Here is a 25,502-nt window from a genome sequence, read left to right as displayed (position 1 = left end):
ACAGACACAGCCCACTGAGTTTCTCGCCGGATCTTCTCAGTGGGTCGCGTTTCCGACCCGGTGGTAGATTCTGCGAAGCACTGCTCTTGCTAGGGTCAGTGTTAGCAATTCTCCGGTTTGAGCCCCGTAAGCTCACCTACACAAGCTAGGGTAAGCTGAAATAGCCTCTCAAGGCTATCAGCATAGGTAGGGGAAAAAAAAGCGGTCCGTAGAAACTTACTTCTAGTAGCTGGATTTGTTTTTTGTTTACGTAACCGAATTAAGTACGAGTAATTCGCACGCTACTCTGTTCAAATATTAATTGTATTGACACATTTATTTGATTATATTTTATATGTGTATGTCAGTGCACATGACCCTTATTTAGTAAAACAAATTTAGGTTTGTGAGTCATGTTATTTATTACAATATGCTATATGATTTTAATACCAATCATGAACGTTTTAGTTTTTTATAAAAAACAATAAAATTACAATGCTGTAGGTATATAAATTAAATACTTTGATGTTGTTAAGAGAAACTTTATTGATGTGATGTTATGATCAACCGTTATAATAAAAATATAACAAAGTTGCATATTTTTTTATATAATATAAATAATAATAATAAAATGCTTGAATGTTTTTATTTATCTAATTTCAGGTCCCATTTCGAGTTCTTTTGTTAACCGCTGGGGATGTCAACTAGTGACAGTGGCCGGTGCTATTTTGTCTTCGGTATGCGTCGTAGCCTCTGCCTTTGCCGGTAATGTTCTCACGCTCATCTTCACTATCGGTGTCGGAGCTGGCTTTGGCTTTGGCCTCATTTATCTGCCAGCCATCGTTAGTGTTACCGTCTGGTTCGAGCGCTATAGAAGTTTGGCTACAGGTAATTATCGATTCGTAACCCAATTATTCCCAAAATAACTTTTACACTTTTTAACCCAATGACTTTAAAAACAAAAAGGTTATGTTAAGTTTATATTAAATTAAATTTCAATTTATGTTGAATATTGTCAAACCAGTAATAAAGGTCTCTAGAACAAGAAGAAACAGGACTGCGAAAATAAGCCATGGCCAAAGATCTGTTCGTACAATTATACTTCGAGCCCAAATTTGAAAATGGCAACGGTATTCAGGTTATACTGTACATGGACTACAGTGACCAATATGAACAGCTATATATACAAAAAAAGTTGTACAGCATAGTTACAATTGAAATTGTTAATTTTGTAGGCAAAAGTAATATTTGTATTTCTTTTTGCTTCAGGTATTGCCGTATGTGGATCAGGTCTTGGAACATTCCTATTTGCACCGATAACGTCAGTATTGATCTCAAACTATGGCTGGAGAGGAGCCATGGTTATAATTGGCGGTTTAATTCTTAATTGCATACCATTGGGTCTAATGTTTCGACCAGTACCAGAGAGACCTAGGACACCCGTTACAGAACCTATGCTACAAAAGCAAAATAAATCACCATTGAAAAAGTCTCAAAGTACTGAACAAATCGTACGAGCCAACGGAAAAACTGATAATGGTGATGTCGCCAGATTGACACTATCGCAGCCCGCTTTAAATAAACATCATGAACCAAAACAGCCACACTCTCGGCACGGAAGCGGAATAATGAATAGACCTGACGTTTTGTATCAGGGAAGCATGACGAGTCTTGCCAGATTTAGGGCTCCTTCGCCCGAAAGAGTTATTGCTCCGGCGGAATCGAAGTCAATCTTATCAGAAATGTTAGACTTTTCATTGTTGGTGGATCCTATATTTATTTTATTCGCAATTTCTAACTTTTTGACCAGTATTGGATTCTATATACCGTATGTGTACACGGTGCCGATGAGTAAAAGCATGGGCATAGAGAACCCGGCGTTTCTGATTTCAATAATTGGAGCTTCAAATTTGATCGGAAGAATTATTCTTGGTTTTATCAGTGACAAGCCCTGGGTAAATCGATTGATGGCTTACAATTTGTCATTAACTATCGCTGGCATTAGTGAGTATGATCAAAATACTGCAGTGGTCAGTTGAAAAAAAATCATGTAGATGTCTTTATTACTAACATTTCTTTTTCAGGTACAGCAATGGCTATGATTTGTTGGGAATTTTGGGGTCTGGCGTTATATGCCACTGTATTTGGATTTACTATTGGTGCATATGTAGGCCTCACTTCGGTGGTACTAGTCGATCTACTGGGCCTTGAAAAACTCACAAATGCTTTTGGGCTACTGCTGTTGTTTCAAGGAGTCGCTTCTTTAATTGGACCTCCACTAGCAGGTTAAAGCTCAATTAATTTCTACCATTAGTTATGGGAATCTTAGGGAATCTTTTGGGAATCAGTTTTTACGCTGACTTGCTGTAGAGGTACAACTAGCATAAATCGTCACGCAAGATAGTAGCACTGCGCCCTGGCTCTTTCTGCGTGTGATATTTACTTTCTCTTCTCCATAAGACTTGTTTGGCTAAAAATACATGTATATACATCACATCCGAACATGTGTTCCATTATCAAGAACATCCGTTCTTGTTTTACTGTTGCATTAACTTTTTGTATGAATTTACATCGATACAATATTTTTCAGGTCGGTTGTACGATGCAACACAGTCCTATGGTCCAGCATTTTATGTAGCAGGAGGAACCATATCGCTGAGCGGTTTGATATTATTCTTCATTCCAATGATAAATAGGCGCCAAAGCAATAAGCAATGGGGTCAAGCGACTGCTTTGCAACAGATATAGCAGGATGGACCGAGAGGGATGAGACGCGATAATCCAGTTATCGTTCTCAACAGTCCCTCTACGCCGTCCTCTATCGGCTCTACAGAGGATACCTTCATCCACAGGGTATACGAGGCAGAGATAACAGGGAAAAATCATACATTTTATGTGAATGAGAATGAAATTATCAAATATGAAGACTTTACGATGGATGAATGCGACGAGTGCTGCGACGAAAATCATGAAAACCATTCCAAAGATTTCGGCATTGCGTTTTTGTAAATAAGTAGGAATATGGTATTTAAAAGGTGCAATATAAATTACTTTCTAAAATAATTGATGATGATATGAGATATAAAATTATGAGATATAGTTGTGACACAAAAGATTTAGAATCACAAAACAAAGAAATAGTTTTATATAGTAATGGGTTAACTATGTGCTTTATGTTGGGGATTTTTGAAAATATGAAGTTGGTATAATACCTAATGAATACCTCAATTTATAATCTATGTAAGCTATAATTGGGTTAGACTAATGGAGATTTATTGCTGATATTCTGTGTAACGCTCCATAAAACTTAGCCTTATTGCGGACCAATCGTGTCTAGATGTGACTACATCTTAGTTAATAAAGCACTGTTTGCTTTGTGATCTTAGAAAAATTGTGTAATATATTATTATAAATTTAAGAAAAACAATTACTTTCTTCTCTTAAATTTTTTACGTATATTTTCTCAGCAAATAGCGATATCTTCCATGTTGTGTTCATGTAGGGAGATAATTGTTTCGTAGGAAGGATCTTTATTTGCCACAGTAACACTATAATATCTATCTTTACCATATTATTGTATACTATTTGAACAATCGACTGAATTAGATAAAACTATGTAGGAACGATTTTTATGTCTCCAATTGCGCTGATATTCTTCGTACAAATCTTGTCTTTTTATTACATTATTGTTGGCATTCTTGCGATCGCATGTGATGCGATTTCACTGAAATTGATGTTACAATATATAGTCACTATACCTGTCTATATAATTATAAACATATTTAAAAGGATCATTTGTTTCAGTGTCGTGTATGTCGTTACCCGTTTCTTCTTATTCTTAAAATTTGGAATATTGAATGAACTAATTGGAATTTTAGCAACAATTTAGAAAAAGCAAATAATTTTTCTGCTAAATTTAATCGATATTGATCGAAGAAAGAAACACAAATAAAATAGTCTAAAACAGTCTCTTATTTAATTTTGGCTATAAAATACTGTGCATGACGATTTTGTGATGTCCTTCTCAATAAACCAATTCCATAATAATAATATCATCAAAACAATGAATATAAAGAACTCATGTAATATGCAACTTACAAGACTTTTTATTTTGGGAAAACAACATATTATTAATGTTCCTTTTCTTTACCGTCGTCAGCGGGCTTAGAACTAACGAACACACCATACGAATAATAGCAAATACGATCATTCGTTGCGAACAATGCTATGACGGATACGGCAGGCGCAATCTAAAACAAGATTACATCATTAAATTTTAGTTTCGTAAACAAAGATTGAAAACTGAGAGCGATGTAAAAATAATACTGTTCAATAATAATTTCCAAGTATCATTTCTAACAAACTATATTGCATGCTATCATGTACATGACCACGCATGGAAGCGTTTCTTAGTTTTTAATCAATAGACACATAAATTCATAACATAAAATATATAACTACAGCACCTATAAAAATGCACTAGCGGGTTCCTTTTAAGTAAAAACATTAAAAAAAATATTTGAACCATTAATTTAAATTGGCTAAAGAAAACAGAGTACATAAAATATTTTGATAATTAAGAACACGGAATCTGCTACATTACAATAGAAAGTCGCTCGTGAACACAAATTGAGGGCTTTGATAATTAGTACCCACTAGACGGGCTGTGAATTCATTCATTCACCAAACAAAAAAATGTAAATTTATTCACCCAATGCATCCACATAGCCCATGAAATCCAGTCAGCGCAGAGATAAACCATCGGGCTTATGTTTAATAATTGTGAAATGATAACAAGTCCTCTAATAAACACTATAGGCGCCCAACAAATAAAATGCGCTGCAATTATAGCAACAATGCTCTGAAAAATAACATTACAGATATATTAAAAAATCTGCTACAAAACGTAACTTATTGCAGTACAGTATTGAGTACTGTCAATCATTATCACCGGCCCCCAATTATCCACTGCTAGACATAGACCTCTCCCTGCATAAAGCAGTAATGCGTTTCGGGTTAAGGGGTGGGGCAGCCGTTGTAACTATACTGAGACCTTAGAACTTATATCCCAAGGTGGGTGGCGCATTTACGTTATAGATGACTATGGGCACCAGTAACCACATAGCACCAGGTTGACTGTAAGCTCGTCCGTCCATCAAAGCAATAAAAAAACGAACTCAAGTTTGTTTCGCGGCTGTAAATTAGATGCTACTCATGTGAGCTCACAATTAGTTGGTAAACGTAATCAGTTTCTATGTCGATAAAAATTATACTCACATTCGTAAGCTGCATATCTATCTTGTCGCATTTGGTACATTGACGTTCTAATTTGGAAGCCCATTTCAACATAATAATCCTAAAAGTTTCAACAAATACTTTTAGCAGCCATTAACGTTATGTGTTATTTTTACTTCGAAAAATTTATACTTACATGAAAATAGCCGGCTTAACACTTCTCAAAACAAATATAGCGATCATAAGAACATTCTCCCAAGTTCCGGGGAATATCATATCTAAAATACATGAGGTGCACGTGAAATCGCGAGCAAAACCAACAACACCAAACAGAGGTGGCGCAGAGTACAGGAATGAAAACATTACACTCAAAAAATAGTACAAAGTGTAATAATGGCTCTTCTTCAAATCCCAGCCTGCAAAATATAAAAGACACTATTTATAAGTAGCATCCTTAGGAAATATTTTCTAAATTAATTAACGAAAATAATATGGTATGCATCCCAACGATACTGAGTACCTTATATAAGTTTAAGATAAAAAAAGGAAGCCATTTGCATTCTGTAAGTATTTTAATAAGAACGATACAAAATACAAATCTTATAGTAAGCACTATAAGATATAAGAACTGAAATTAAATAAGTAAGAAATTATAGTACAAAAGTAAAAATAGATCTGACTTTCAGAAGGAATTTCAGGGATTAAGGACATTATATACAACGTATATAATACGATAATAACAACGTATTATAAAAATCAAAGCCAATAAATTAATTAAATAAATCATTAAAAGAAGCAGTTTATGACTCCTGGACTAGGCTTCCAGGCTAGGCTTCCAGGCAACATTCTATTAGCAAATGTATAGAGTTGTCAAGGTGATTGCTTTTTGCGTTAGTTTATATCAATCGCAGACTTTTATCTATTTTTCTAAATGCGTTAACACTAGTGCAATACCTACAACTCATGTAGTCCCAGAGGTAGTATTTATTTTCAAATTAATACGGGCTAAAACAATTAAAACACATTACTCACCATTATTTACGTACTTAGCGATAACATATCTTTCAATACAAATATGAGTCAAAAACTCAACTTCAAAAACAGCGAAAAACGTCTCCAAAAAACCGTCAACATCACATTTCTCCACATCACTGAAACAAATAATCGTTCAGTCTAATAGAAAACCGGAATTGATATTATTCACATGCTTACCTCAAAAAAAAGGAGAAAACTGTCAAGTTATTCAAAATCGTTGGTAACAGCCTCCTGATACACGCAATGATGTAAAAATTGGCTAAATTTTTATAGCTCCAACTACTCCGAAGATCAGTAAGTAAGATTGTTCCCGTAACCCATGCACTCAGCGTAACAGAAAATATACCTGAAAATTAAGTCTATCAGCTCGCTTGGGTCTCTAAATATGATTTTATGTTTACGATGCTTACCGTAGAACGTAGAGTAAATCATTACTTGTAATTAACTAATTTACGCGACTCTGTAAATTTTAAACCAAGTTGGAGGCTGGATGAGAAAGGCAACAGACCGAAGAGAATGGGGTGCATTCGAGGAGACCTACACTCAGCATTGGGTGGACACTGGTTGAAGAAGAGAAGAGAGTATATTTTAAAGCAAATCAACATTACACGACCGTGTGGTATCAACCAAGAATAGCATCAACCTATGCCTATTCCCGCGGGTGACGTAAAGGCGACTAGGGATTAAGAATCAAGGAGAATGGGCATCAGAGTCGTCTGAGTATTACACCAAATTACTGCGATCACCAACCGGCATTTGCTATTTTAATTCCGCACAAGTTTTTTACCTCCAGGGTACCTATTTCTACCGAAAAGCAGCAGGCCTCCGATTTGAAGTGTGAGACTGGGAACGTAAGCCACTATACAATAAAATTGTTACCACTTATATATATGTATAGTTGTCAGTGGTGTGTGGTACCTGGAGAATAATTATACCAAATGGACTGCATTCTCGTTCACTCATGTAAGAAAAAAGTTACCAAAATTATTAACTAACGAATCAAAAATCATATTAAGTTACACAAAACAACACCAAAAACTGTCCCAGTTTTGTGCATAAAAGTTGTAGGTACGTCTCACGTTATCCTCTTTATAATTGACGAGGTTTGAAGTGTTTGACGGTTTCCGTGGCAGATGTATTGTATGGTAAATTTTAATTAACAAACGAATTTGAGATGAAACACATATTCGATCACCCGGCAAGATAATTATCACACGAGAATTACCTGTTGCAATCATCCCTTCCTGGAGCACATTCCGTTCATTGGTATCAAATAACCCTCTCCAAAAACAAGTTTCATTCTCCATAATAAATGAAAATCTCAATATTAAAACGAAAAATAATACTCTTATTTGAACAAGAAATGTCCAATGCTTAAAGTCTATTCGGCATAGAATCTCTAATAGTACTGAGTAAGATTTCAACGTCTTCTTGTCTGAAATATAATTTATGTATACGTAATCAATCTTGAGAGTCCCTTCACGACTTCAAACTGAAAACCAAGTGTTAAACTGGTTTTAGATCCTCGCGCTCTGTTTCACCCATTGTGTTTTGTGAAGGTGTAACACAATATTTAGATGTCTGTGCATAGCATACCTATAGTACGCGCGGACTGGCTTAGCCGGACTGAACTTAGGCACTTCGAACATGTGTGACAAACGAAGGCACAAATCACACAATATTTATTTTTGTAGCTTAGTAGAAATTTTACAAAATTGGGTAAATTGAGTCAGCACTTAGCTGTCGTTTTATTAATGCGTTTCGAAATGCGGAAATCCCTCCAAGATATTTAACCCTTTGCGGTCGCATGTGTAATCTCAGCCACCATAGTAAGGAAACATACTAATCTTACACTTTATTAAACCACGTGCCGGTTTACGCTTTATCTAACAAACCTGAATGTCTAAAGAACCGATTCGCGAACAATTAGGGTGCTGACTGTTCTTTCGACGGAAGTTAATTCAGAAAAGCAGTAGGACAACCACGTCCAAATTTAATACGACTGCAAAAGATTTAAGCCGAACTTGTAACTGTATCAAATGTGGTGTGATACTTTATATTATACCAATGTGATATGAGATACCAAAGCTTGTGATAAAAATAGTGAAGTTAGATTTCGTAGACGTGCGACTCTAATCTACTGCTGTCCACAATAAAATTTTATAGACCGATTTTGCAATTCGTCGCCTCATAGGAATAAGCCATATTTTATTTTACATTCGCTTTCAGTCCTTCGGCACGTGTGCAATCCACTTCAAGTATAGCTTCATATCCTTTAAGCATTGTTCTAATTTTGATTATAGTCGAAAAGATGCATTTGAGGTTTTCTTTAGCAATTGTAACATATTTCAGCAGCTAAATAACTTTGAATAAATAGGTATAGCGTAAGATTTTCTTTGTCGTTACAATATTGACAAACACATTTTTATTTTCGTACAAAAACTTTGTTAGCAGCTAAAATTCCCTATCATCTCACTATCCAATTTTAATCATAGCTTTTGGTAAGCAATGCCTCTGATGCATTGTTGTAGTGTGCTGCGTATAGCTCCAATCGTGCATAGATAAATCACTTCAGACAAGAAACAGATCCGAAAATTTTCAGTGTGACTTCATGGCATGATGTAACGCCTATCGAGAAATTCTACTTTCATATCACATGTAACATGATTGATAATCATGACGGCTACATAATTATATTTTATTTATAAAAACACATTACTTTTACTTGGAATAATTTATTATAAGTGAATAAAATACGAAACATTCGAATCGATTCTTTCTATATGTAAATAATTTAGACCATTTTTTTTTAAATATCTCCTTATGTATATTTAAACCTGTAACCGCTAATTTGCTATACTCTCTTATAAATCTTTGCTCGCTCGGGTTGAAGTAAAGCGTATTGTTTTCGCATTCTACCCAACAACGCTGCTCTGAGTCTCTCATCCACGGCTAGGTAACACAGCACAGGAACAGTAGTTGCTGCCTGAAAAAAGAAACGTAATGAATAATAACACCGCGACTGTCATTTAGAAAAGTATAATAAATTCAAATAACAAATCAATAACTGCAGTTAATAATATAAATTTTACTAACTTCAGAAGCAATGGAAGCGATCAAAGCTAGTGTCGGTGGCACGTGCGGTCGATAGCCTTTGATGAGGAGCGGTACCCATTGCCATCCCGCTAGGACAGCTGCTGGAATCCATAAGGCCAATGTGCCAACACAAACCGCGTGTGCGCTCTGAGTAAAAAAATATTTTTTTTTAGTAAATCAAAATTGAAATGCAAATCCTTGTAACCTTGCTTCCAGCTACTTCAGTTTACGTCTGTATTGCAACAAAAAAATGTTGGAGCAAACTGAAGCTATAATATGACATCTATAAAATTCCTTATATTAAGCATAAAACTATTCCCTATCGAACACATCACATCATCTTAGGCCTTACTGTGCAGGGTGGGTTATTAGTCTTAAAATCACACCTACTTATAATCAAAATGGAAATAGGGATTGAATTGTACATTTTTATCGGAGTACACTTGACATACGGAGAAGCTATGTACTTAAAAGAAGCTGTACCTTGCACTCTCAATAAGAACTATAAATATTAGTGAACACACGTTACATACATAATAGAACTTTTACATTTATTCAAAGCTTTGAACCTGGTGCCCAATATCGAACTTATGATCTGTATCATAAGAAAAGAACTGGGTTATCTTGGAAATAACAAGTGCAACATATTTCTCCATTCTCCATTTCAATGTACCGATACGAGAAGAAGCTTAGAGGTATTGAAAGACATTATCTATATCTTTTCGTCCAGTAAAAGTATTGTCTTAGCAGTTACAATATACTACAAAATCTTCTAAAAATATATCAATATACTACAAAATCTTCTTGTCTAAAAGACAGAAAGCTTCTATCACAGCGTAACTAATTAAAATACTTCACCAACCTGGGTAAGACATTTTTGTTCCCTTTGTTGTTCACCCTTGTAAAATATCTTTTCTAATCTTAACGCTTTTCCCATGTAGTAAAACCTGAAATGAAACAAGAAAATTTATGAAGCGTCATAACTAAATAATCCATGTAAAATAAAATGTATTTGTAAACCTACATTGCCACAATTGGTATGAGTCCACAAATTAAAATGTAGGGCACGGCGTAACCCAATTGCTTTGCTCCCGATGACATTGAAGGCCAAAGAAAGGTGCATGATGTTCCAGTTGTGTCACACGAATATAATCCGTATCCGAACAGAGGAGGAGTGGCGAATAGAAATGAATTGATCCAACTTACTGCGATCAGTGTCCAATACAACCTTATGTACACCGATTTTTCTAAAATTAAATAAACGTATTAATCTGCCTACGTCATGAGAAAAATAGAGTCTGAATTTTTTGCTAACAATACATACCACGCTTATAAAACTTAACTTGAATATATCGTTCCAATATTAAAACGAATATTGAAGTCATTTGAAAGACACCAAAGAATTGATTGAAAAACGCAAATAGCTGACAACAGGATGGACCGAACAGCCATCTACAAACAAGTTAGAAATTTTAGATGCAATTCAAAATTTCGGATTATTGTAGATAAACATCTATCATTTTCAATGTACACCAGACAGTATGTTTTCACTGCAGAACGTAAGTTTTTGAAATAGTGAACCGCAATGAATAATCCTCATTTCATGACTTATTCACGTTTGGTGGTTTTAGCATGATGTGAACCTTTGGATTTTACAAAACATTAGCTAGGCTGAGCACTCCAACACCAATGAAAAGTTCATGTCTTTATGGATCCATCAGATCCAATAACCCTTGCATTAGACGCCTTTAACTCTAACACTAGGAGTAGGCTTAGGAGCCCCGGTAACCGTACAAGTCGAACTCGGCAAATAGTTCGACGTGCAAACGCAACCTACTGAGTTTCTCGCCGGATCTTTTCAGCGGGTCGCAACTCCGATCCGGTAGTAGATTCCTTTGCGAAGCAGCTCCTCTTGAGTTGTTAGGTCTCCTTTGGAGGCGCTCGGGTAGTTGCTAGCAAATCTCAATCCTCCTGGTTGAGCCCTTGCTCGCCCACCGTCTTGGTAAAAATAGAAAGGCCTCCGGGCCAGAGTAATCTCTCAATAAAAAGAACAATGAAAAGTACCTTTTTGCTACAGCTGAAGAACCCGAGAAAGGAAATCCCAGTAAATTCCTTCCGAGCGATGCCGCGCACAGATTGAATACCAATATGTGACTTTTGAAAATTAACAAGTGGCTATGAATAAAGGTAGCGAACAACCAGCCGTTAAGTAGCGCCCCAAACACTCCTGATAACAACAAAATAAACGGTAACTCAATGACCTAGCTTTATTTAGAAGGATGTTGTAATTGCAAGGTACAAACCAAATAGAAATAGACAAGCGCCAAGCAGAGTTTTGTAGGAACTGTCAAAGTAATACCACGGACACTCGTCTTCATGATAATCAAACATTTGTACGAAAGTCTTGATGATACAAAACCTTCCCTGATTGGCGTGCACCAACTAATAACCTCACGTAAGTAAGTTTTTCTTATGCATTTAATTTCTTTTAAAAATGACATGTACGTCCACATTGGACAAGTTGTCACAGAAACTACTCAGATTAACGAACGGAGGGATCTGCTGTAACAAAAGGTTTGGATCGTGTTACAGATCCTGACACCACTTTGTGTGTGACTTTGAGGGCGTGAACCAACATAGAACAAAGGAATATTATAAGAGAAATAAAGCACGAATTACATCTATAATTTGATAATTAAACAAAATTCGATACTTAAAGTAACCTAATCGGATTGTCGATAGCCTTAGTCTAAAGGATTTTTTCGAATCTCACTGGCTACGGAAACACCTTGATTTTCTCTGTGAACAAGAAAATGTATAGAAATATTAATAATAATAAAAATATTGCGTACCCATGAGCTTTGATGGTTGTTTTTTAATTTATGAACTCCTTTTTATCCTCGCACAACGTGACTTAGCTATATGGCGTTCACCCACAGTGCGTTTTCATAGATCATTTTGGCCATTAACTGATTCTACTACATTTAAAAAAGTATAAATTTATCCTATAACCTCAGTCACAGTCGTTATTTTGTTGAACTCTTTGGAATTTAATTAGATTTGTTAAATTAATTATTTACGGATTGGAATACTTACTCTATCGCAACCACAAATATAATAACACATAATTTTATTTATTTATATGCTCTCTCCACTGTGAGCGAATAGCCTCCTCGTCAAGACACACAGCGAATCAACAAGTCAAAATAATAATAAAACTTACATATAATCTATCGAATAACTTGCACGACTATGAAATAGTATTGATATCGAGTAAAATGACCCCTATTTTTCGAAATTTCGACGAAGCCCAAAATAACCAGCTTATCTATGCTATAAATAATTCACATTACGGATTTAATTTCCATTGATATTTCGACATTTTTTCTAATTTATTCATTTAATTTGAAGCCATTTTTATTCTAAACGTAGGTAAAACTATACATTCGTTTCTTAACCCATTTTCGTGTTAGACAAAGCGCTCTTCAGCAATCTAAAAATAAAAGTGAAACCACTTCACTTTATTTATATCTAAGTATTTATAACGCACTTGCTCCTTCCCAGATGCGACTATTTCGTTTTTCACACTATGCACCTGGTTTTAATCACTTCTGTACTTACCATTAATTAATAAAAACAAGATAGAAAAACAAGAGGATAGATTTAACTCAAACTATTAATTATACAACATCTTAAATTAAACATCAGGTGCCTATTGAACGCTCGCGGGAAACGCACGTCGATTCGCCTCAGTTAAATACGGAGAAAATTTACAGCGACCGTTTTGGGTGAAGGTAAAACGTATCAAATATCAAATTCATTGTGTGTTCTAGCATAGCACAGAGCGAGTCACGCCGCGGCAGGATGCTATCATCAAACCAATTGACGCAGATAGTGCACAAATATCTCGGTCTCTATAACTCTACAGACTGCATACAGCAAATCTGTAAATGGACGGTCCGAGAATCAACGGTGGGCGGTCGAGGAATAATAGCCACTGAAGACATTCCATGTGGAGAAGTTTTGTTTGTTGATCGTCCTTTGATTTTTGGTCCGCGTTGTGGAAATGTCATCAGAGGATGTACAGTTTGCTCCAAATTCGAAGATGACGGATTCTTTAAGTGTTCTCTGTGCGCCCTATTGCTATGCTCAACGGAATGTCAAGATTTTCACACTGATGATTGCAACATTATTGCTGGTTGGAAGAAAAAAGTTGACATTGAAGAAATAGACGAAATTGTAATGTCACATGCCCTGGCCGCCATAAGAGCATTGTCTTTAAACCAAGAACAAAAACAATTTATGAGCGCTTTAGCAGCACACACATTACCACAACATGGCGGTGAAATCATAAAACTCAAGCAGTATTTTGAAATACCTGAAGAAATTGAAAAAGATATGATATTCGCTTGCCAAGCTTTAGATACAAATGCATTTCAAATTGCAACACCATACGGCAAGAAGGAAATGAGTCTACGTGGTTTGTACCCTGTAGCAGGACTCATGAATCATAGTTGTTTGCCAAATGCGACATATAGTTACAACGATGAACGTCAAATGATCGTTAAAACGAGTCGATTCATTCTAGCTGGAACTGAAATATTCACTTGCTATTCTGGGATTTTATGGGGAACGACGACTCGACGCAGTTATTTATTCAAAACAAAACATTTTTGGTGCAAGTGTGAACGATGCGCGGATCCTACGGAAAACGGTACTATGCTCGCTGCCCTCTGTTGTTTAGCGAACGAATGTACGACGGGATATCTTCTGCCGATCGAACCATTGAAATCCTCGTCTTCATGGCAATGTACAGCGTGTGGTCTCCGCGTGCCATGTAAAATTATCTACAAAATACAGGTAGCTTTAGGGACCTTAATAAGCACTTTAGACTTCCAAAACCTTGAACAAATGGAGAATTTCCTAATGAAAAGGGTCACAAAATTCGTGCCAAAAGTTAATCACATAGTCGTCGACCTCCAATGCCGACTCATATGGGAATTCGGAGACGTACAAGGGTATCGCTGGCACGGTAAGTAGGTACTTTTGTTTTAAAATGATAACGTCTTATTATTATATTTTCATCAATTACTTAAACTGACCACGAGTAATAGAAACTTATAATAGATTATTATACCTTGACATAAGATGATTTGAGCAACAAAAACCAAATTGAAACTTTTCGTTGTTGCCGAGTGTGTTTCTGAGTGATTAGTAAACTTAGCTTGTTTAGTTTTATTCATAGAAAAACTGTACATAGTAATCATACATATTAATTGGATTTGTGTTGCGTTCATCATAAATGAGCCATTAATTAATTGTCGCTCATCCGCGATACCAAAATATATGTTTTAACGTTTTAAAATTGACAAGGCAGTCTAGACTCTCGTGTAGAGAAAAGCTTTTTCTTGTATGATATAGATATGATGATAAACAGTTAGCCATTTCTAGAAAAAAATCATAATATCATTTATCATTATAATTTGGTAAAAAACAAATTTTATAAGTAAATACATATCTAAAACGGGTTCGCGAAATTAGACAGCGGCTTGGCTGTGTCCCTAGGATTGGTGACGTCCTGTACACGGACGGATGTACGGTGACGGACAGTGACCACTCACCATCAGACGAACCGTATGTTCTTGTCTGCCTATGAGGACAATAAAAAAATACGAATTACTTCAAAATTTTGCAACAAAATTTGTAGATATGTACAGTGTTTAATAGTAAATTTTCTAAGATTTTTTTAATCATCGAATATATGGTTGTGACCCTACACATCCGTGATACGTACCCACCGATTTTTTTCAGCTGATCTCTACCGAGTCATGAATTACGGTGCACCTTCACTGCCATGTCACTGTAACACATACTATGCCGTAATTCTGCTTTTTTTTGTATTGCCCTTGTAGGCAGACGAGCATATGGCCCACCTGATGGTGAGTGGTTACCGTCGCCCATGGACTTCAGCAAAGCCAGGGGCAGAGCCAAGCCGCTGCCTACTGCATAATCCGCTATTCGGCATAGCCGCTGCATAATCGAATATACGGAATCGATAAATTCTAGTCAATGCAATCCAGGGAACGTGGCGCCGTAATTTTGGGTTGTAACAGCGTGAGCTAGCCGAGTAAAATCCCGCGCCAGATGTTGATTCAAACTTATTTCGACATCGCTTACCCATACTACGTTCAGATTTCTCAAATCTAAGCCAACCTTTATTGATTTTGCTAAAATGGAAAAAAATACTCAAAAACATCGAAACCAAATACCAAAGATGCATTCAATCGAAATCATAATTTTCTGAGCACACTGAACATACCAATGAAGATCAGGAAAAAATATTTAATCCAAAATCCATGTTATTGATTTACATTGATCTTGTATTTCAGCCGTGGCCGCGTCATTGTATAGTCGAACAACCAACTATAGAATAAAATAGAAAAACTAGATACTCGAACATTATAATACAGACCAACAATACACTTGCGAAAGTATTTATATGTTTATTTGTGTTTGTTTTACATAGAAACGGGGTAATGTATGACCATAATTTTTCCAGGGAGAGTTTATGGGTCGGAAAGTGACGTAGGCTAATTAATTAACAGAATTACAACGCGGCTAAAACAGCGCGGCACTCGTAATATTTTTGACAATATTTTATAAAGGTTAAAATTCAGTGAAAGAAACCTGTAAATAGAATATTTGGGAATTACGAAACTGAAACGTATTACGCGAGTTCTCTCCACGAAACACACCAGATTTATTATTTCCAGTGGCTATTTTCATAACGGGTCATGTACATCGATGTAAACTGGATTGATAGCGTCAGTCAGCCGCGGCAACCCAATGAGCTCAGTAACAGTGGCATTCGCGCAATGGAACGGCCGGTCCTTCAGGAATCAAATCTCCTAAATATTTTCGATACCTCATCAGGGTCCAACTGGTTTATTAGTCAATCTAATCTAGGAGGGAGAGGACTTTTTGCATCAAAGGCAATCAAACAGGGCTCTTTAATTTATAAAAACAAACCGCTCGCTGTAGGACCGAGGCCGGATTCGGCAGGACATAGATTCTGTGCGGTTTGCTATAAAGTAAGTGATACTTGCATATCCTGTAATACGTGCTCTCTATTCCTTTGTAATGACAAGTGCAAACAAACGCAACAGCACAATACAATATGTGAATTTATCTCGAAAAATTGGGCTCAACGCCCTGACTCCGAAAACAATTCCAGAGCTCTTTCCAAAATTCTTATCTACTTGAAATTGATATTACTAAAAACCGAAGTTAATTCATTTCTTCACGTGTTTCAAACAAGCCCTATTGAAAAACATTCTGAATTCGAAGAAATAAGTTCAAGATTTATCATATCTCAAGAACACTTGAAATTTATGGATCAGGTTCGTTACATTTTAAAACTAAATTCCTTCAGAATTTCTCATATGTTTGAGGACAATAAAATACCATTAAGAGGATTTTACCCCATATCTGCATTTCTGAACCATAGTTGTGTTCCGAACACAAGGAGTATTTTCAAAAGCGACCACACTATGGAAGTTTATGCGTCAAAAGATATTGATATCGGAAAAGAAATTCTGACCTGTTATACCGGTCTACTGTGGAGCACTCCCGCCAGGCGCTGCCATCTTTACAAAATGAAAAATTTTTGGTGCAAATGTAAGAGATGCCAGGACAAAACTGAAATGGGGACTAATCTGTCTGCTTTAAAATGCTTGAACAAGGATTGTTTGGGAGTTTTGCAACCAGCCACTGCAACAAACCCGCGAACCTGTTGGTATTGCGACAACTGTGGCCTAAAAGTATCAGCGCAGCAAATAAGCACAATACATTGTGTGCTAGGAAGTTTGGTAGGAACCTTAAATTTGGATAATGAACTTCGTTTAGAAACAAAAATTTTAGAAAGATTAGCAAATTTTGTTCCGTTCAGTAATCATATATTTGTTGATTTGAGACTAAGATTAGTTTTGAAACTTGGATTTTCTGACGGATTGAAATTTAACGGTAAGAAGATTCTTTGAAGTCTTGGTTTGAGGGTAACGCATTATTGAAATGACTTGCTTTTAACTGTAACATTATAATACAAACTTTAGTGTGCCTAAATTTAATTTTCTCTATAACACCGTATTCTCTCTAACATCGCTAAAACGCTAAATGCTCGGTGCAAAAAAAAAAACGGAAATGTATTTCAACGAAGACGTTTGGTCTAAAATAATGTCTCTAATGACTTTTAGTTTAACGTGCCATCGTTTATTTTTAAAATACATTGTTATTACAGGCACCTTCAATTTAACCCAGAAAAGTTTTCACACTATTTTGACACTAATTTTGTATGAGATTTTTCACAAACTTGACGTTTCCTTTTAAAACTTCTGAACTGAAACCTAGTTTAATAATAATTTATTAAGAGTTAACGCGAAGATTTAAGTCTAAGAAAGGGCTTCGGCAAAATTGTGTTCGAAATTAGGCTATGACAAGTTCATCGTACCTAATATGAATTGTATTTGGTATTATAATAATATAGTGTATCGTTTCCCACAAAGAACTAAAATAATACTAAGATATTCTGTGGTTTCAATAGTTTCAAGGTAAACTATGAAATAGTATTACATCATTTGCGGTTTGTACAAAACAACATATGCGATGCACTAAATATGTAAACGCGTCTATTTTTATTTTTGGTACATTTGCAGTGAAGCTCTTAAACCAACCGATTCTAGCTAGGTGTTCAACTGAGCCTGTACATATCACAACATGAACGCCACCTGCTACCTTAAGATATGATGTTGAAGGGTCTATCTTTGGGCCCGGGGTCTGCTCCCAACATCTGCAGACCGTCTAGTCCCACATACCCCGCGTGCCCTATAGGCGCGGGGACCTCGTAGGAGGTTCGCCCACTGCACGAAAAATTGAAGTCTTAATTCTATTAAAGCTGCAACACATGGCTAGTTTTCGTTACCGTCTTGCGACAAGATGGTGGAACTGGTGGTAGGACCTCTAGTCAGTCCGCATGGGTAGGCACCACCACCCTGGCTATTTCAGCCGTGAAGTAGTAATGCGTTTCGGTTTGAAGGGGGGGCGGCCGCGCGTTGTTAACATACTGAGACCTTAGAACTTATAGCTCAAGGTGGGTGGCGCATTAACATTGTAGAAGTATATGGGCTCCAGTAACCACTTAGCACCAGGTGGGTTGTGAGCTCGTCCACCTATCTAAGCAATAAAAAAATGAATTGCCGTTCGCTCGCGTTTGCTCACAATGCGCCTTATCACGTGGCCTAGCTATTACGTGGGTTTTGTTTTTATTACATGAAATTTAATCCCTTATCGTGGAAGTCGTTCATGAAAACGTGTTTGGGACGTATCCACTTAGATAACTTGGTATTTCCTGCTGTATTTAACGGCGGTATTATTACAGCTCAATGGCCATTCGAGTCAAATACAAATGTTAGCCTTTCAGCGACAGAAGCGTCCTTCGATTCTTTCCGTAGTACCTATTGAACGATTAGAAATGTATTCTAAAATTAACTACTCTCTATTAAATATCACATTTCAATGAACAAATGAAATTTTTCACGTGTTTGTATTCACGCGTTCGTTATATTTTACGAAGCCATTGTTTGTTTTATTAGCGACTAGCGACCCGCCCTCGCTTCGCTTCGGAAACATTAAAACACACATGAAACCAAAAAAATATTTTTTTTTTTTTAAAAGTAGCCTATGTTCATCAGGGACAATGTCGGCTTCTAATGGAAAAATAATTTTTCAAATCGGTCCAGTAGTTTCGGAGCCTATTCGAAACAAACAAACAAACAAATCTTTCCTCTTTATAATATTATTAGTATATTAGTATTAGTATTAGTATAGATTTAAGTGCTACGTATTTTCTTGTATTTTGCAATAAACCAACGTATGAGTTTATAATAATCTACCTCCACGATTATGAAATAACTTGAACTAATAAAATTAAAATCCGGAAGGTTTTAAAAAGTCCTTTATTTGACGATATCTCTAAATGTAACTATATGAGTAGACGACATAAAAGCGAAGTCCCAATTGTATTGTTTAACGGTTATCCTCCCTCATAAAATTGAACGCACGATTACTTCGTGGTAAAAAGGCAGGGTGGTGGTACTTACTTTTACTCGCTAATAATACGCCTTACTACCACTAATTATGCAAATTTAAAAAAAAACTGGTTTAATTTTATTACAGAATGTATTTCGTTCATCATTGCAGTTGTTCGTGAACACGCACTCGGTATCATCGTGTACTTCGTTAGAAAAAAACAATATCTAACTACAGGTTATTTTTCTAGAGACCATTAATGTTGTTTGAAGCATAAAATGGCTATTACGTTAATTATCAATTCAAATAAAACTTCGGTGTTAGTGCGGATCATAAGTTCTGAGAATCATTTAAACACCAGAAAAGCAGGGTGTTCTTTAGACGAATAAAAAAGTCTCCGAATCACAAAAAGATAAAAAAGGTAGATCACGGTAGGACTTCTTGTGAGTCTGCGCGGGTAGGTACTACCACCCTGCCTATTTCTGCCATGAAGTAGTAATGCGTTTCGGTTTGAAGGGCGGGGAAGCCGTTATATCTACTGTTAAAAGTGAGACCTTAGAACTCATGTTTCAAGGTGGGTAGCGGCATTTACGTTGTAAATGTCTATGGGCTCCGATAACCTCTCAACAACAGGTGCGCGCCATGAGCTCGTCCACCCATCTAAGCAATAAAAAATAAATAAATAAATGATAAAATTACAAGAATTCCGAAGCTTATATGATTACGGCTGGTAAAAATTTACCAAAATATAATCTATTTTCACAAACAAACTTTAAAAACAAATCATTAAATGAACCAAAAAAACAATTTCAGTTCATTAGCCGCCAAAGTTTCATTCGAAACAATTTAATAGCTTCATTGACCCTTCTTTGTTTTGATTTCGCGCAGCTATGAGCACGTCACAAGGTCGTTGAAATACGTAAAATATTTTTTTATTAAATCCCGTATATGTATATTGTGCAGTTAGTATTGCAACGGAGTTCAGTATAGCGTGTCTCGTGTGCCGAGTATTGCGAGAGCTGCGCAACAGTGATTAAAATCAGAAACATTAATATAACAAGGGTCAGTTAGACGATTGATCGCCAATTGACATGGGCGCCGCCGCGAGAAACGCTCGTCCACACGTCGTCACCAGATGGATCTGCCTCCCCGTTCCGTTAGTACATTTACATCTAATTGAACGCATTTAATTAAATTCATTTGGCAGCGAACAATGACAAGGAGCAATTATTCAAAACAATTCTCATATCATCGCTGTCAAACCAAAATTTGCTATGTGCAAAAACTCTGTTTTGAATTAACGAGTAAAAACATTTTCGTATAAAATTTTATACGAAGGTGAGTTTTAAAGAACTATATGAAATCAAAGCTATAGATAAATATTAAAGCTATAGACAGATAGCAGTTTTTTTATACGGTAGATAGGGCTGTGAGCTATACGAAAAGGTCAAAACGTAAAAATCTCAAAAAGTGCACATAGCAGATTTTGGTTTGACAACGACGATATGTTGAACTATAATGTCTTATTAAGTGATTGGATCGTTGGATTTTTTTCAAAGATAATTTCAGTGGTCGTGTTTGATAAAGAAAGAGAGCACAAACTGATGCGCCACCCATTCGAAACAGAGTGTTTGCCAAGTCGAGCATGCAACTAACGTTCACTATCTACAAGTTGTGAAGGTCTAGTTGTTACATTAGCAAATGTTAGTTTTAAAACGCATCAGTTTTCGCAACATACAACAAAAAAAGCCTGCGCAAGTGTATATTGTGGACTTCGTTTAACGAAAGAGAACCCCGAGGAAGTAGTCAAAGTTAACGATCACTATTACAATTCAAACTAAATAATAGCTGTATAATGTTCAATTACTTAACTGTAAGTAGCGTGCCGAAACTATTTGACATATAATCTTGATAAACGAAATTTCTTTGCGAATTCTTTCACATTTCTCGTCCATGTGTCTAATTGAAAGTCATTTTTTTAATGAATTCATAATTGCAATGTCTGTCTAATGACACAATACAAATGTTTTTTATTTCCATTAATTCCATTTAATATAATGTCCAACGACAATTTTTTTGTCCGTATGTAAAAATTGTGTTCCTTGTTTCCTAATATCCTACCTACACCTATCTTACCTACTACCTACCTACATTACCGAACTGAAAATAAAACTACTATAGTAAGTTAAACTTAAAAATACTCTTCGTCTCAGTGTATTCATATTTTCCGGATACGCAATCGAATGTGAAGACTGCAGGTGAGGCTCGTATCGAGTTCCGTGGGACCTTGTATTCCGCGCCTCGGCTAATTTATAATTATGTTACATTTTAGTACAGTACTCGGTATTATCTTTAATTGTCGTACGCCTTTTCAAGCCTTCTAAGCAATTTGTGTCTTTATACATAATAATATGTTGTAAGTATTATGCACCGGTTTTGTGTTATAAAGAATCCGCCAAATTCCAACAAAACACTTTAAGTGCGGAGAAGTAATCTGTCGGAGTTAAATGCCGGTCTTAAAAGCCTCTATCGCTCGAAATCAAAGCATCCGATACCTGCGACAACGAGGTCAAGGTACGAATAACATAGATGCTATAATTCGTTTCGCAAGCACATGGGTTAGTGCCAAACTTTGGGCTGCCGGTCTAGAGATCATCGGTGACACGACCTTCTGTACTCTCAGTTTGTGAACTATTCAAAGCCAGCTTAAACTGTTCCTCATGCACAAAACTACGAAAGGCCAGAGCCAACGTGTTCCGTGTGCTTAGTGAGAGTTTTTTAACGTTCTCGATAGCGTAAAAGTTAGCTCATATTTGTATGGAATGGGATCGTTTGCCTACGTTTGCCGTTAGGGGCCCTGTTCCAACTGCATACAAAATTGGGTTAACTTATACTCTTTTGAGACCGTTTAAAAACTCACACTAAGCATACCGGAAAGCGCAGCCTTCCGTTAGACACAAAATTATTTACCACAACCACAAGTAGCCTGTTTGGGACCGCTCGACTTCGGCGTAGGCAGTGCCTGAATCACTTAAAAAATGGGAGGCCAACGAAATACGCCTGTCACCGAATCGGCAGTGGGTGTTGAGTACGGAAGCAAAATTTTCTCTCTCCTACGCCAGCTCCTGCGATATGATATATTCGTATAAACGCTAACTATGTAGCTACCAACACATTAACGTTATATAATAATATCCTATGCTAATACCCTATGGACGGATTCTACTTCTAGAATAATATGCTTTTATTGCTTGTCTAAAATTTGTGAATTTACAATATAAATACTTATATAAATAAAAAGTAATAAGCTAACAAAATCTTATACGCAATCATAACTTAAAATAATAGCAAATCAATCGCAATGCTTTGAAACCTTTTCATATTTCGATTTATGGCAATACATTGTTTTTTTTTGTTCTTTCTTAGATTATATTTAATTAAAGCACTTGTATTTAATATAAGGATCACAAGCTCCGTCAACTACATATTATATCGAAACAACCACGTTGAGAAATAAGCTCGAAGTCTTCAATGTGTTATACAACGGTTGTTCCTTCAAATGACTATGACAGCTTCACGAAAGAAAAATCAGTGGTGATTGTAGTTACTTACCCGTTCAGATTGACAATACCAGTAACAGATGATCGAGTGGGATAAGCGCTAGCAGTACTTGCTTGAAGTTACTGGCGTCACATGTACAAATTCCCTTAATAGACCAATAGGCTGTTGTCCTGTAAGATCTTCTGGCTTAAAGCTATGATCGGCATTCAGCATTTAGAGCAGCCTTTCCCAAAGTGGGCGATAACGCCCTCTCGTGGGCGCTGCAGGCCTAAAGGAGGGCGGTAAGAGACCCAGAAAAAAATGGGGGCTTGTGTAGAGACTTGGGAAGCGATTTGTAACTTCATCTAGGAGGACTCTTAGAACCGACTGAGCTCTCGCTATAGTGATATTTAAGTAGGTGATAAAATGGGGGCGCTAAAAAATACCTAATTGATCTCAAAGTGGGTAGTAGACAAAATAAGTTTGGGAACCCCTGATTTAGAGCACTGAGATTACACAATATTTTATGTGACAAACTTTTCTGTTTTAGAGCTAACGGAATCGCGGCTATCCCTGAAATTGGTCCTGTGCCGAGATATATTGGCCACGCTGGCGGCCCTGGGTTTAGAAGACTCGCACCTGTGCGGCCTGCTATTCTACCACCTGCACGCCACGCTAGCAGAACGCGCCAGGCGCCACCCAGACTTATATGACGTACGAGCCCTTGACCCTTATAATACTGGCAAATAAATTATTGTCAAGCTCCCCTAAAGTGTTCATTTACAGTTTAATACGACTATTACTACGACTATTTAATCTCGCGTTGTTTATTATTACAAAAACGTAAAATTAATTTTATGTTCACGATTAACGAAAACCAAAGAAAATACTGGAATTTGTTAATATCCATCCTCCGACAGTATCCTACACATGTATTACATAGTGTGATCTTTTCTAGTGGTCATGGAAGGCACTGAAGGCATGAATAATAGTGAACAATAACAGGAACGCTAAAAAAAATAAAGTGAATGCCACCAACCACTTTAAGATATAAGATCGAAATCTCAACTGTATTGAATAACTCATAATAAGGATCCAATTCAAGCTTGACAAGAAACTAAAAAAGTGCTTATCTTTAAAATAAAGATATACATATCAATGTCCTTCGTACTGCTGGATATCATAACTATTAATACATAATTAAATATAGAAAACTTACCCCGAAATTATCAATAAATAGGGTTTTGTATCGTGTAATAATAAAATTGTTTTTACAGGGTCTGAAATCAGAAATAGAGAGTACCATAGAAAGAGCGTACCGAATCCTCCGAGGCGATATATCCGCTCCAGTTGACCTTGAGTTGAGATATCGCTATCTTGGTCCCGATTGTGAAAAACCACAGCAAGAGAGATTCTCCATCCTCAGTATATAATCCAAATGCAAGAGTAACGAGTAGCCAAAATGTTGACGGCACAAGATTTTTAAATCAACAGTATATCTTTATGTATGATATAAATATTGAGTATCTAAATAGTTGACACAGTAGGTAACTTATTTGAAAAACAAATTTAATTTATGTTCACGTGTAGTTTCATAGTATACTTACATTATTTCTAGATATTAGATCGGATATGCATGATTTATTCTATTCAAACTGACCATTTCACACTGTAATTCGTTTTAATATGCGAATTGTAAACATCCATTTTTACGATAATATTTATGAAAATTGTAGTTTCAACTTTACCATTATAATGTCCAGATTGATGAATTAAAAGCTTTAATTTATAATGCCTAGAATATTTTAACGAAAACAAAGAACAATGTTGTATTAATATTAAAAAAAACGTTAATAAACAACTATACGAAAACTAACAGAATTTGTTTAACTGAACATTATAACTTTCGTAATTACTGATGGTAGGACGTCTTAAGAGTCCGGATGACATTCCGATAGAGGCACCCGTCACGTGCGGACGTGCTCATCGACCACTCGATTGCCCGGCCTTTGTTCGCCCGGCTTTTGTTAGCCCGGCCATTGTTCGCGCGGCCTGTGTTCGTGGTACATCTGCCGACCAAGTGTTTTTTCTGGAAGTTTTTAATTGTTTTGTTTCCTTTTGTTATTTCTGTGTTCGTGGTACATCTGCCGACAAACTGTCTTCCTGGAAGTGTTTAATTGTTTTGTTTCTTTTTGTTATTTCCGTTTTGTTGTGTTTTTTCTTTGTCCTGTAGTAATCGTGCCACATCGCCACCTGTGTTCAATAGAACCGCTCAGGTCCGAGAAGTTGGGGCCTCGCCGCAAGGCGAGTGTTTTCTAAGACCCAGGGTAGCCCCACCTGGGCACGTAGCCATCATGGACGCTGTATTTGCGGAATTTCTCCGGCTTCGCTACCCAAAGCTCACTTCCGAGTTTCAGGCCTTCAAGGCCGATCACACCGCGAGCCCTCTCGTGGACTCCGCCGAGCTCGCTGCTCCTGCGTCGCCTGTACCTGCGTGCAAAGCTTCTGCATCGAGCACCGCAGCCTCCGTCGTG

The 25,502-nt window shown here is 36.6% G+C and overlaps 4 protein-coding genes across 11 annotated transcripts in view; 2 read left to right on the top strand and 2 right to left on the bottom strand.

Moving 5' to 3' along the window:
• The window catches only part of Mct1 (Monocarboxylate transporter 1), a 51,964-nt gene extending 47,892 nt beyond the window's left edge, over nt 1-4,072 (top strand). For all 3 annotated transcript variants that reach the window (XM_089727095.1, XM_028176442.2, XM_089727096.1), the window contains 4 exons: nt 643-867; nt 1,249-1,983; nt 2,064-2,264; nt 2,570-4,072. In XM_089727095.1, coding sequence (XP_089583221.1) covers nt 643-867; nt 1,249-1,983; nt 2,064-2,264; nt 2,570-2,727 — 1,319 coding nt within the window. In that variant the 3' untranslated portion in view covers nt 2,728-4,072. The remainder of the gene's footprint in view (nt 1-642; nt 868-1,248; nt 1,984-2,063; nt 2,265-2,569) is intronic.
• On the bottom strand, nt 521-7,606 carry LOC114244595 (pinopsin). 2 transcript variants are annotated; one of them, XM_089727098.1, is made up of 8 exons: nt 7,475-7,606; nt 6,427-6,595; nt 6,247-6,365; nt 5,411-5,630; nt 5,257-5,335; nt 4,691-4,840; nt 4,078-4,229; nt 521-847 (listed from the first exon to the last, which is right to left on the bottom strand). In XM_089727098.1, the coding sequence occupies exons 1-7, from the start codon at nt 7,554-7,556 to the stop codon at nt 4,110-4,112; spliced, it is 939 nt and encodes a 312-aa protein (XP_089583224.1). In that variant the 5' UTR covers nt 7,557-7,606; the 3' UTR covers nt 521-847; nt 4,078-4,109. The 2 variants fall into 2 exon arrangements, with proteins under 2 accessions (XP_089583224.1, XP_089583225.1); XM_089727099.1 differs by lacking the exon at nt 521-847 and adding an exon at nt 3,562-3,703.
• Nucleotides 7,607-8,974: 1,368 nt separating this feature from the next.
• On the bottom strand, nt 8,975-13,138 carry LOC114244592 (visual pigment-like receptor peropsin). 3 transcript variants are annotated; one of them, XM_028176456.2, is made up of 8 exons: nt 12,967-13,138; nt 12,198-12,386; nt 11,410-11,572; nt 10,670-10,797; nt 10,370-10,592; nt 10,208-10,292; nt 9,346-9,492; nt 8,975-9,235 (listed from the first exon to the last, which is right to left on the bottom strand). In XM_028176456.2, the coding sequence occupies exons 2-8, from the start codon at nt 12,199-12,201 to the stop codon at nt 9,104-9,106; spliced, it is 882 nt and encodes a 293-aa protein (XP_028032257.1). In that variant the 5' UTR covers nt 12,202-12,386; nt 12,967-13,138; the 3' UTR covers nt 8,975-9,103. The 3 variants fall into 3 exon arrangements, with proteins under 3 accessions (XP_028032257.1, XP_089583223.1, XP_028032256.1); XM_089727097.1 differs by having other exon boundaries at nt 12,198-12,323; XM_028176455.2 differs by lacking the exons at nt 12,198-12,386; nt 12,967-13,138 and adding an exon at nt 11,649-12,086.
• A 24-nt stretch (nt 13,139-13,162) lies between these two features.
• LOC114244587 (SET domain-containing protein SmydA-8) lies at nt 13,163-24,849 on the top strand. Of its 3 annotated transcripts, none has more exons than XM_028176446.2 (3): nt 13,163-14,377; nt 23,519-23,682; nt 24,246-24,849. In XM_028176446.2, exons 1-3 carry the CDS (start codon nt 13,210-13,212, stop codon nt 24,399-24,401), a joined length of 1,488 nt encoding a protein of 495 aa, XP_028032247.2. In that variant the 5' UTR covers nt 13,163-13,209; the 3' UTR covers nt 24,402-24,849. The 3 variants fall into 3 exon arrangements, with proteins under 3 accessions (XP_028032247.2, XP_028032248.2, XP_028032245.2); XM_028176447.2 differs by having other exon boundaries at nt 13,164-14,059; XM_028176444.2 differs by lacking the exon at nt 13,163-14,377 and adding an exon at nt 15,588-17,367.
• Nucleotides 24,850-25,502: the final 653 nt, after the last annotated feature.

This window comes from Bombyx mandarina, chromosome 04, assembly GCF_030267445.1.
Source record: "Bombyx mandarina strain Sakado chromosome 04, ASM3026744v2".
NCBI classification, from domain to species: Eukaryota; Metazoa; Arthropoda; class Insecta; order Lepidoptera; family Bombycidae; genus Bombyx; species Bombyx mandarina.
The sequence above is the reverse complement of the archived record's forward strand: the minus strand, read 5'-3'. Positions and strand labels throughout refer to the sequence as shown.